Raw genomic sequence first — 13217 nt, 5'->3', positions numbered from 1 at the left:
ATACTTTCGGTTTATTGATTGTCAAATGGCCAATAAAACAGTAGAGAGAGGGTCGAGGTGTCGAGGTGTCCTGTCAATCAATCAGCCACTCACGTCATAGCCCAACAAGTCTTTTGGGCCGAACAACCTCTTGGTAGTCTCATTAGCCAATGGTAAAAAAAAAAGAAAAAAAAAACAGTTATAGGGAGGGCCAAGAGCCGAGGCCCCCTCCTCCTTGGGCCCATCGGCTGTCAATCAATCAGTCACGGGCAAAAAAAAATGAAACGCTTAGGAGTCGAAGGAATTATGAGAAAAAACCATAGACTGTATATAAATAAAAATAAATAGAAAAAAACAAACAGGCCCTCCGTGCAAATGTTGCCAAATGCGCTAAACTAACTGAAATGTTTAGTGGTGCAGCAGCCGGACCTTACTTAGCATATTTAGCAGAACTGGCGGCAGCAGGTGATGATGGAGGCGGGCTTTAGGGAATTAGGTGAGAGAGGTGGATAGAGATGGCAGCACCTGGCAACATGTTCTAATAAGTGACAAATGGTTCTCTGCCTTCAAATATCATGAAGTCAGATTATATTTTGTTAGCTTGCTAAATTTTCAAACACAGTAGTGCTTGCTACATTATCAATGTATGGTGTAGCCCAGGGGTGTCAAACTCAAATACACAATGGGCCAAAATTTAAAACTTGAATAAAATCGCGGGCCAATATTGAACAAATAAACCTTTTACCGGCAGGTCAGCTTTTATAGTACAATAATAATATAATAATTTGGTATTGCCTCGCGGGCCAAATAAAATTACACTGCAGGCCAAATCTGGCCCGCAGGCCAGAGTTTGACACCCCTGGTGTAGCCTATAGACGGGTGTCTTGCTTACAAACAGTACTGGGTGTGTGTGCAGCCAGGGGCAAAAGCATAGTAAGAGTGGAAAGTTTCTGCTGCCTCCACTATGTGGCACTGATGACAGGAAGTTGGGCCCGTCCAGACTTTTAGTGGAGTTTAACAGTTATGGACACCCTGACTATGTAATTGGTTGTAGTTTTTAGACTGGCACAGCAACATGCTAGACTTGCTGTTGTTACTAGTAAGTTACCAGTTTATCTCACATTCTAGTGTCCTGTTAGTGTTGTGAAGCTTATTCACTGTTATCTGTACCAGCGTGATTATTTGTTGATAGATTTAGGTGATAAACAGATGGATTTTCCACTGTACTGTTAATGTTCAATTCAATTCAATTTTATTTATATAACCAAAAATCAAAAATCACAGTTTTGCCTCAAAGGGCTTCACAGACTGTACATGTTACGGCATCCTCTGTCCTTTGACCCTCACAGAGGCCAGGGAAAACTCCTCAAAAAAACCCTTTTAACAGGAGAAAAAGAAGAAGATTTTTGTTCTTCCATATTTTCCTGCAGGCCTATGGTCTTGCTTTTTGTGCTGCATGTTATTGCATTTATATACAGTACAGGCCAAAAGTTTGCACACACACCTTCTCATACAATGCGTTTTCTTTATTTTCATGACTATTTACATTGTAGATTCTCACTGAAGGCATCAAAACTATGAATGAACACATATGGAATTATGTACTTAACAAAAAAGTGTGAATAACTGAAAACATGTCTTGTATTTTAGATTCGTCAAATAAACCACCCTTTGCCTACTAGAATATAAGACATGTTTTCAGTTATTTCACACTTTTAGAAAAAAAAAAAGCAACTTTATTTTCTCCCAGATTCACCACTTTAATTCTCATAAATCTGCACATTTTTTTCTCGTAGATTTGCCACTTTAATCTCGTAAACTTTTTTCTCAATATATTACCCCCCTCCTCTGGGTACGTATGTTTTTTTAGACAGTCTGGCAGTATGTAATATCCTCCAATGTTCTCTAGGGTGGATATTTGGAATTTGCAAGTATTTCAATGAGTGGTTGAGGGTTAAAGTCTGTTTTCTCTGTTCTGCATCAGTCATAATTACTACAGCCACTAGAGGGTGCCATTAACTACATATGTAAATATAATAAGCATATAATAGACTACAGTACAAAAAACACATGATATTATATTTCAGGCGATTTTGCAGCCACACCTATTTTAGCATAGTTTGTCCATTACAAATTTCTAACCAAATACCTACATATAAAATTTACATTACTTAAATTAAGCATTCATCTTAACTTTAGGCAGCAGAAAAAAACTAGGCTAGTATACATTGAATCAAATTTCGGAGCAAAATTTTTAAATTTCGGTTTAATGAATATGTTAGTTTAGGGACGTTTTTATCAGCTGGTTTAGAGCAAATAAACAAAGCTGCATAAATGTACTTTAGCCAGAAGGTGGCAGTGTAATATATTGATGTAGGCCAATACATCGTAGAAGCTGACAACTTTGGCCACCCACGAGAGAAAGTATGTCTTCAGGAACTAGATTAAATTTGGCGACTTCTAATTGATCTTTCATGTCAGAGGAAACAGCTGATCAGTCATGTGAGTTAAATCCATCAGAACGTATTCAGCGTTATCACCTCCTGTTTAGTGCGTTAACTATTTTTTTCGAAGAAGACAAAAAGCACCTCATGCAAGCGTAAAAACTTCTATGTGCATTTTTGAGAGAAGCTTTATCACTCTGGCTTGTTTCTGATTGGAGGAACTGAATGTTACAAGTGCCCCCGGTCTCCCCTAATAAGAGTATCTTAGGCTAATTTAGAGGGGTATATATGTCCGATGCTATCTCAATTGCAGTTTGCTATTACCTGACTGATGTATTTGTGTTTGTTTGTTGTTGTTTTTTTGTTTTTTTTCTTTTTTATGGCTGTTCTAGTTCTGTGAGTTGTTCGGGTATGTAGCAATACTTCATTGATCACTTTTGTTTTCTGTTGTTTGTTTGTTTTTTCTATAAGAAAAAATGACTACTTTACTCTTTTTGTATGTTTTAATACAATTGTACTCATCTGCAAAACCCAATGAAAAAAGTTTTTAAAAAAAGAGTATACTAGGCTATACAGTATGTTTTTTGTTCTCATTACTGTAGTGTTGAATTCTCACTGTTGACTGACAACAGCACACTAAACAGCATGAGAACAGTGAGTGGAAAGGTCCAGTTAAAAGGTCAACAAGAGCTCGTTATACAGAGATAAATGTCTAATGAGAGGCATTGAAATTCATTAGCCCAGCATCCTTACAAAAACATGTCTTCTCATTTTGTTTGTTGTCATGGCTCATTTGTAAGCAAGCACTTGCTTCAAACTATTTCCCAGTAATCAGTGTGACTGTGGCTGATTGAAAAATACAGCTAAGCTCGGATACAATAGGCTTTAGTGTTGTGCTGCTACGCTGATCGGACCTATCAGTGGGCAGCCACTTGTTTACACGGTGCTCAGAATATGAAAGACATGGGAGGGCGCTACAGGCAGCTTTAATTTATGAGGCATAAAATTTCTGGCTGGTGTAAAGTATGCATGTCCTGAATGGTAACCTGTAATTAGATGGTGATTGGTCAACATTGGTTTTTATCTATTCTGTTTGTTTATGAGGGGAAATCTTGCTGCTGAATGGCTTAATTTATGTGAACTTAAAGGAAGTCTTGTATGAACAGGTAAACATGTGGACAGATCTCAGTCTGTAATATCAAAATATTGAACATTTTATTTACTTTTAATCAAGTTTTAGCCACCACAAGTTTACACAACTAGACCTACATGAGAAATGAAAAGTGCAGTCAGGAAGACTATGTCTTTCCAGGCTTAGCTGCAGTTTTATTTCTCATACATTCAACTTTCACTCTGCAAACTCACTCATATTTCCTTGCTGTCATTGTCCGGGGCTGTCAACCAGGGTCTGGACTGCATGTAGGGGGGTCTTCTTCCTGTAGAGTCTAAGATCAAATTATTTTATATCATCTGTTAAAACCATAAATTGAGATATCTCAAGATGGCAGCCAAGCCTCACCTGTGTATGGATCTCTCTGCTTGAGATCTCATGATTTCAGGTTTTTACATTACAACCCATATGAGTAAAGTTCTTTGAAAAACAAGATATCTCTTTCACATTGGGAATATTTTAATTTAAAGCTACCATCAAGACTGTGGTGATAGAGACATGTGCTTGTTTTTCTTAACACAGCTCATTTTGTTTTAACATCGTGTTGTATTTCACTTGTTTTATTGTAAATGTTAATTTTTTGACACTTGTGTTGAGTTTTGGCTGCTATTTTGGCCAGGTCTCTCTTGAAAAAGAGATTCTGAATCTCAATGGGACTTCCTGGTGAAATAAAGGTTAAATATATATAATTTTTTTAATGATCACATAGCCTTTCATCTGAAATAATAATCCAGTACTCTCATATAAGCCCTTTGTTCTCTTCTTAAATCACATTATTTGTTATAATACATTTTTTTACTCTCCAGGCTTTCATGATTTGAATGCAACCCAGTTGCAAGGTTTTGTTATTATTATTATTATTTTTATTTCTTATTTTTTATTTTTTTAGCATGTAGGATTCTTCATGATTTTAATGCAACCCAGTTGCAAGGTTTTGTTATTATTATTATTTTTTTATTTTTTAGAATGTAGGATTCTTCATGATTTTAATGCAACCCAGTTGCAACGTTTTGTTATTATTATTATTATTATTATTATTTTTATTTTGTATTTTTTTTATTTTTTTTTAGCATGTAGGATTCTTTGTCTACCAGTAGGGGGCATATTTGGTGCACAGCAGATCACAGCAGAGCCTGCTGCACAGACTAAAGCCAGCCCTGCTTTTTTTTTATCTACTTAACATGTGATTCCTATTTAAACACAATGTAGACATGTGATCAACTTGTGTGCGCGGTTGGATCATCTTCAGGTCCTAACCAGTCATTATGTAAGACTGAGCCTGATAAAATACAGCCCTGGTAGCAGGCTGTGCTGTCAGCTGTTGGCTTCACTGCACCAAGACAGAGAAATGAATGCGATGGGTATTCATGTTTCCTTTATTACTGAAATGTGTTTATGTATGTAAAACAGCACATAAAGAACATTTCTCTGTGCAAATACTTTTGGTACTTTAACAACAACCACAGATTCTCATTAAAAACCAACAACATTTTCTAGGTCCTCCGAAATAAATACAATATGCTTACATTTAACAAAGGTATACCCCGTTACTTGTGTCAAATAAGAGGGTGAAAGTGCATCATCTAAAAGTTGGGAAAAGGTTGAGCAGGATGATTGAAGCAAGCAGAATGAGGGCGGATTAAGAATGATGTTGAATTATTTTGGGTTGGTTTTCCCCATGCAGTGAGGTAGGGATACCATGAGTGTGCAAGGGCTATAAGTGCTAAACCACTTTGCCGTCCAATTCATCTCCAAATTCTTCATTGAATGCTGACAGGGAAGGTTGGGGAGCCAGAACATGACACAGGAGTGCAACTGGATCGTCACACAGTTGTGAAAATGAGGGTCTTACACCGCACCACAAATTAGGTATCACATTTTGCCATAATCAAGAATAATAAATAAATAATTGTATAGATTGTAGCAACAATTACATACACAGAATTCACCAACGGTTCACAGTAATGTTCATAATAAGGAGCTTGCCCACTGTTGGCTTTTTGATTACACTGTGTTGTCTGAAGCTGATTTGATTCCAAAAGTTCAGTGTTTCTGTTTTAATACAGCTTCGCTATGTATTTCTGAGGGGAAACCAATATAAACTGATTGCTATTAGTTTAGGGAAATGAAATACAAACAAAACAAATTGCAGTGTTTTTATCATTCTTATGTGCCTCTTTCTGATCTCAGCCCCTTTAAGTTTCCAGAGGTAATTATGACTCCTGACAATCTCAGAGCAACCAAATGTATCCCTTTAGAAGTCCTTCATCATTTCTGGCCTGGCCAAGAAACAGATATATTAGATGAGATTAGAGCCTGACCGATATATCAGCTGATATCGGCTTATCAAAGGCATATCAGCATATCTGCACCGATAGGAAAACCTTTTTTATAATATATATTGGGTAGATTAGAAAATGTAATTGACTCACACTGAACATACAGTACTGATGTTAATTTGGTTATTTATTTATTTATTTTAATGTAAAGAAATTTCCCCCTCAGTTTTAATTTCTAGAATAGTTTTTTTGTGTGTATAATATATAATAACGTTAAATATAATTTAATAAAATGCTTAGTTGAAGACTCCTGAGTACTCTTAGCAGAGTCATATCGGTAAAAAAAAAAAAAGCCACATAGAAAAGGTTTATTATCATTCCAGTATATCAGCCTCCATCAGTTATTGGTATATATTGGTATATGTCGGTCAGCCAATCACAGATATATATTGTATCTGCATATATGTAGTCAAATATGCTCTGAAATGATTTCCCCCTTTTTTTTAACCACATATAATGTAGAAAAATGTGTTTGGGTAATTTAGTTATATTGATAGAAACCAACATTGTATAGTTGGTCCAGCGCTCACTGAAATACAATCCAGTGCAAAGTAGCACAGAATGAGAGACGGAGGAAGCTCTCATGATGCCAACCCTATAATGTCATCCAACAACACGGGGACAAGAGCCTAAAGTCACTGTAACTACTACAGCTGGCATCAAGAGAAGAAACACTTGGATTCTGGAACAAAAAAGAGAATTTTTAACTATTTACTTAGCGTGTTCTGCCTCTACGTTTGTACATAAATAGGAGTGTAACGGTAATGTTACATGTACAGTACTGTATCGGCCAATATATCAGTATCTGACATTTTATTCCCTTATATTGGTTACGAATCGAAAATATCAGTCGAGCTCTAATGTTTAAACCCACATTTTTCACAAGTCTAAAAAGGTGCAGATTTAGGAGGCGGCTCCATGTTGACAACCCTGTTTCTAACTTCCACTGTGTAAATGATGTGACAGAAAGAGGAAATCCCTGCCAACGCCTCAGCTGGACACCGTCTGTGGCAGGAGGCCCGTGCATGATTTGGATCATGATTACAGTGAAGTTTTACTTCATTCAGCAACAAGGTGAGGCACACGAGTCAGGACACATAATGTCCTTTGTGTAACAAAAGAAAAAAGTAGGAACAAAATGCCTTAACCTTTCAGGAGCCTATCATGCACAATAATCGCCAAACACTGGGTCAAAATCACAATCTATCTCTGAATCCCCTTGAAAAACCTGTTGGAGGTGCATTCTCATGGTGCTAAAGGAAACAGTGCCATCCTGCAGGGTTAAGTTCAAGCACAACAAGGGTTAGCAAAGTCAAGAAAAGCTGATGACACCTATCCCCACCTAGCTCCTCTGTGGACTATTTACAGTTGTGGACTTCTTTGTAATACAAGCCTCCGTAAAAACCAACATCCACCTGCTGGAAACTCAGAAGTGCCAACTATCTGTACAATACAATAGTGCTTTGTTGAGATATAAGAGTGGATCATCATGGACACTTATCATACAGTGAGTGGCATAGTGGGATATGCATATAATTTAGCAGGACAGGTCGGAAATAAGCACTTCACATTCAAACCAACCACAGCTGAGACCAACAGCAGGGGTCTAAAGTCTCTGACTACAGTTCAGTCATCAGGACGCCCATCAGCTGGGCCTACTGTCAATTCAAGTGCACAATTTAAGGAGAAGATTATCAAGGATCATGTCGGCCTATTGCTCCAAACAACATGAAGGCCTTTGGGTGTTTGCTATACTGATGAAAGGCCATTGTGGACGAGATTTCTTCCTAGAAAAAGTAAAGGGAGCAGGAGTTGCCAGTATTATGTACATAATCACACAGCCACAGCACAACAGCTCCATCACTAGTCAGCAGCCGCCCTATCAGGCGTTTCTCCGGGAGTTAGTGGTGGCGGATGAGCGGCCCGTCTCATGGTCCGGTCGGTATTTAAGCCAGCAGATGAGCCATGTGACCACCACGGAGAACATGGCCAGGATGCTGGCTACCGACAAGCAAATGGGTCCCGCCGGCGAGGGGGGAATGCTGTGACTGTGCACAAAGATGAGGCCCATGAAGAGCAACACCAGCATGGAGAGGAAGGAGAAGATCACGCAGACGCAGCCGGTGGTCAGCGCCACTCTCTTGCAGCTCTGACAGCTGTCGTAGCGCACCGAGTCCTGGGAGAGGGTGGTGGCAGTGGACACGGTGGTGGACGGGGTCGCCTGGCTGACGCTGGACGTCCCCGACGCCTCCTCCCGGCGGAGGGCGACGAGAGCTGGGTGCAGCGGGGGAGGGTACGGCGGCAGAGCGTCCTGAGGCAGGGGGTCCGAGTCGATGTAGAGCGGGAAATCCTCCGTCACCTTGGTGTTGTTGGGCAGGTTTTGTATCCGATAATCCGGCACCGGAGTCCGGTGGCGACAGACGGGGCAGCTGATGCGCCATGGCCGCTCCTCCCGGAGATGAAGCGTGTTCAGGCACTCCTCGCAAAACGTGTGCAGGCACTCTAGGATCTTCGGAGCCCGGCGGTCAAGGTCGAAATAATTGTAGCAGATTTTGCATTCGTACTCCTCGTAGGGGAACACCGAGGAGGCCTCGCCGGGGGGTTCCGCTCCGTTTGATGCCAAATCTACCTCTGCCATGTCATCTTTCGCCATTCACATTCTCCGGTGAACACAAAGGGAGCTGGCGGACAGATGCTGATGACGGCGCACGTCTCTCCTCCTCTCCCCCTCCTCTCCTCCCCGCTCATTGAAACGCCATCATCCCCGCAGACATCACTGATGTGGCTTTATTTTGTCCCACAGTGGAGCTTTGTGGAGATATGAAGAGGCTGCTGCTCGCTCCGGACAATCGGGATCCCGGTTAAATATTAAAAAGCTCTCATTTCGCGATCGGCTGTGTGGGAAAAGATGATGTAATGGTGGTGACTCCGACGCGAGGGCTCATCCATCCAGAGAGTCCGAGCATCCCACAAAGAGAGAGAGAGGGAGAAAGAGAGAGAGAGAGAGAGAGAGAGAGAGAGAGACCGAGAGAGACAGAGAGAGAGAGAGACCGAGAGAGAGAGAGAGAAAGAAAGAGAGAGAGAGAGAGAGAGAGACAGAGAGAGAAAGAAAGAGAGACAGAGAGAGAGAGAGAAAGAAAGAAAGAAAGAGAGAGAGAGATAGAGAGAGACCGAGAGAGAGAGAGAGAAAGAAAGAGAGAGAGAGAGAGAGAGAGAGAGAGAAAGAAAGAGAGACAGAGAGAGAGAGAAAGAAAGAAAGAAAGAGAGAGAGAGAGAGACCGAGAGACAGAGAGACAGGGAGAGAGAGAGAGAGAGAGAGAGAGAGAGAGACGATGTGTCGCCTGAAAGTCCCGTTAGAGAGAGAGAGAGAGAGATAGAGAGAGAGAGAGAGAGAGAGAGAGGGAGAGAGAGTTGTTGTTGTTTTCAGGGGGCAGCTATGACAGCCATGCTCGATCGCAATTACGCACAACATGCCAGGATGCGCTAATTTGGTCATCTGGGGGCGTCAACACACTGTTTCCTGTAACAAAGAGCAGCTTAACTCACACAATGTTCCAATCAAACATGGGCCTGCATTGTGTTCCAGTACAAGGGATTGAAAGGAACAGTGGGAGTTGACTATTTTATTTCAGCCATGTAAAAAAGAAGAAGAGAAGAGGTTAATTTGATCAAGGGAAGTGGCTCAAAAATTAAAAAATGATGTCAGAATGGTTTGGAGTGTGGAGGCTGCAGGCATCTCCACATGGTAATGGAAAGGAAATCACAAATATATTATGAAGGTGTCCATTGTCTAATGTTTACACTGTAAACCAGTGATGCTCAAAGTGAGGGTCTGTGGCCCTCTGCTAGGGGTCCTGAAACGTTTTTCAAACGAAGACTATTTATAATGAAATATAGGCTACATGTAAAGTTTGTTAGGGTCTATATTTATTTCATGATTCGACTTTTATCAGACTTTTATCATTAGTGATGAAGTGCCATGTAGGAAATCCTTACATGGAGAAAATGTGATAAGGTCCCCACTTGACTGATCTTCTAGTGGAGAAAAGAAAAATTATGAAGTGCCTTTTAGATTGCCCTTTGAAAGAGAACACTTGATAATGTGCCCTTCTAGTGGAGAAAACTGAATAAAGTGTCATGTAGGGTGCCCTTAAATGGAGAAAATGTGATAAATCCATATATCCATTTTCCTCCGCTTATCCGGGGCCGGGTCGCAGGGGCAGCAGGCTAAGCACGGCATTCCAGCCACAACGTCCAGCTCCACCTGGGGGACCCCGAGGCGTTCCCAGGCCAGGGGAAAGATATAATCCCTCCACCATGTTCTGGGTCTTCCCCGGGGCCTCCTACCAGTTGGTCTCTCTAACGGGAGGCGCCCAGGAGGATCCTTACCAGACACCCAAACCACCTCAGCTGGCTTCTTTCAACGTGAAGGAGCAGCGGCTCTACTCTGAGCTCCCTCCGGATGTCTGAGCTCCTCACCCTATCTCTAAGGCTGAGCCCAGCCACCCTAGAGTCCCAATGGGCCATATTCAAAGCCTCAATTGTTCAGAAATGTGATAAAGCGCATCCCAAATATCCACTTCCACTAGAGAAAATGAAATTAAGTACCCTCTAGCATGCCCTTCAAGTGGGGTAAATGAGATGCAGTGCCATGTAGAGTGCTCTTAAATGTAGAAAACATGATTAAGTGCATCCCTAAGATCCACTTCCAGTAGAGAAAATGTGATGAAGTTCCCTCAAGTGTGCCCTTTAATAGAGAAAACTTGAGAAAAGTGCCCTCTAGAATGTTCATCCAGTGGAGATAATGAGATGCAGTACCACATAGGGTGCCCTTTAATGGAGAAAGCATGAAGTTCCTCCAAAGTGAAAATGCAATGCAGTGCCATATATAGGGTTGTCAAAAGTATCGATCCTCAAAAAAGTATAGATACTAAAACGTAGTATCCGGATACGATACTCAATTTCAAAAGTATCAATACTATTTTTTACTATTTTGTTTCAAACTTACCTTTTACCTTTTACTGATGTAATCGTGACCGGTGGCTCGCATTAATGTTGGCCGTGCTATTATTAGCCATTAGCCGCAGCTAGCAATTAAAGGCTGATGTCACGTTAATGATTATAAACAACGTAAATAAATAAATCAGGCACGTAGTACGCCCATATTACGTTAATTGACAAAGTGTCAGTATACGTAAGCATAGAGTTAATAAGTTGACATAAATGTTGGTGACTGAAAAGTGTTATTTTCTCTCTTGAAGTCCCAGAATGAAGCAGAGAAAAGTCGACCTGCAACCAAACAGCAACACACACAGCCGAAAATATTGTTCTAATTGTTATTGGTTATGGAAGTTATTTATTTATTGCACTACCTCAGACATGAAGCTTGATATCATAGTTGCAGTTTCTTTTTGCACAACTGTTTTTTTATAATAAATATTTAACTTGTGGTTCTGTTAATTGTTAAATGTTGCATTTTTCTTGTTAATAAAAATATTTATGTTAAATTTTGGGATCTTTGTTTTTATCCTTGTGGTATCGTAAATGGTATCGAGTATCGGATATTTTCCTGAGTATCGTATCGAGTTAAAAATTTTAGTATCATGACAACCCTAGCCATATATAAAACTTTCTGTGTGCCTGTAGTGTGTTTACTTGTTCACCCATCAGACAGTCCACCACTGTTCTCTAGCTTAGAAGGGCTCCTTGTCTGGGAGAAGTTGGAGAACCTCTGCCATAAACAATAATAGCAAGTTTTATTGCTGCGTTAAGACGGTCTAAAAGTTGTTTCAGTTCAAAGCAACTTTATGGCAAAGTGTGCACGTGGACTTTCAAAGGTACTATTATGCTTAAGGCAGAAATCACACAAACAGGCCATTGAAGGTGGTCAAATGATCTGAAACCCTAGGGCTAAATCTTTGATAACCTTCGAGCTGACTCACGAGCTGATGACTATAAATCTTAATGAAAGTTTTATTCATTCTGTTTACATCTCTGAGACAGAACTATCAATTATGCCCATATGATAAAACTGGTTCTGATTTGATTGTTTAATAAAAGGTTCATTTTCAAACCTTTTCAGTTTTCATAACAAGAGGGACATAAAGTTCTGACTTACACACGCAATCCACTTTGAAGATCCACATTAAGATACCACTTTCAGGAATAGTCCTCTAAATGTGGCTGTTTTAAGATTTCTTTAGCCATCAGCAGACAATATGTGGATCTCTGGTCGTGGGAGCCTAAAGCAATTCAATATCCAATTTTAAAGCTTCATTACCATGCTGATGTATGATGATAATGATAAGGATGACGATAGAGGATCATCTTTAATAATGTTCTCATTTTACCTCAGCCTTAAGCTGATTTCAAATTAAAAATAAAATGAGAAAATGTCCTCCATGGGGCCCTTCCAGTAGAAAGCATGAAAAAAATCCCTCTGTTGGGCCCTTCTAGTAGAGAAAACACCACAGAGTGCCCAATTGAGTGATTTTACTGTAGAGAAAACTATTTTTAAAAATGCTCTCTGGGGTATCCTGCTAGCATAGAGTAAACACGATGAAATGTCCAATACAGTGTTTTTCCAGTAGAAAAAAATGCAATAGTCCCCTAAAGGACACATTTCTAGTAGAGAAAACATGACACAGTGCCATACATTCTAGAAAACAAACAAACCCCACAACCACATTTGTCGTATGTTCGTCCCCTCAAATATGACCCACACACTGAAAAAAAGATCCTTTGGTTTTACTTGATTTTAATGTGGAATTTTAATCGGTCCCACACTATCAAAATGTGGCCAACTGACACAATTTTCCTTTTTTTATCTCAATTACCTGTTGCGTGTTGAACCAAAAGAATTCATTCACATTTCACTGTTCAAAAAATCATGTTGATTCATCATATTATTTTTCAGGTATTGTGTAATATTGAATGATTTAATCATGTTGAGGGTACCCGATTTTCAACTGTAACTCCAACTTGATTTCTTAATGCTAATATAATTTGATGGTATTCTGTAACTTTATAAGACATGAGTGTTTCCAAAAATAGCTTTCCAACAGGTTGCAGAAGATTGACACATCATTTTCCAAAAACATAATGATTGACATTGTGAAAAAGTTGAAATTTCGTTGTGTTTAGGTCACAAAACTACTTCTCTACGGTTGGGGCAAAAGGTTGTGGTTAGGCATTATAAAAGACAGTTTAAATAGTAAAATAAATGCATGTAAATGCTGGAAGTGAGTGACACAGTTACGTGCATCATGTTTTTACGTAATTCGA

At 39.9% G+C, this 13217-nt stretch overlaps 1 protein-coding gene across 1 annotated transcript; it reads right to left on the bottom strand.

Moving 5' to 3' along the window:
• Window positions 1-4954: 4954 nt before the first annotated feature.
• LOC131969417 (E3 ubiquitin-protein ligase rnf152-B) lies at window positions 4955-8931 on the bottom strand. Its single transcript, XM_059330407.1, has one exon. It carries the CDS (start codon window positions 8584-8586, stop codon window positions 7816-7818), a length of 771 nt encoding a protein of 256 aa, XP_059186390.1. The 5' UTR covers window positions 8587-8931; the 3' UTR covers window positions 4955-7815.
• Between the last annotated feature and the right edge of the window lie 4286 nt (window positions 8932-13217).

This window comes from Centropristis striata, chromosome 4 (assembly GCF_030273125.1).
Source record: "Centropristis striata isolate RG_2023a ecotype Rhode Island chromosome 4, C.striata_1.0, whole genome shotgun sequence".
In the NCBI taxonomy this organism is placed as follows: domain Eukaryota; kingdom Metazoa; phylum Chordata; class Actinopteri; order Perciformes; family Serranidae; genus Centropristis; species Centropristis striata.
The sequence above is the reverse complement of the archived record's forward strand: the minus strand, read 5'-3'. Positions and strand labels throughout refer to the sequence as shown.

Bases quoted from the DNA above. Each gene is read 5' to 3' on its own strand.
- LOC131969417 (XM_059330407.1), bottom strand. From the start codon at position 8,586: ATGGCGAAAGATGACATGGCAGAGGTAGATTTGGCATCAAACGGAGCG.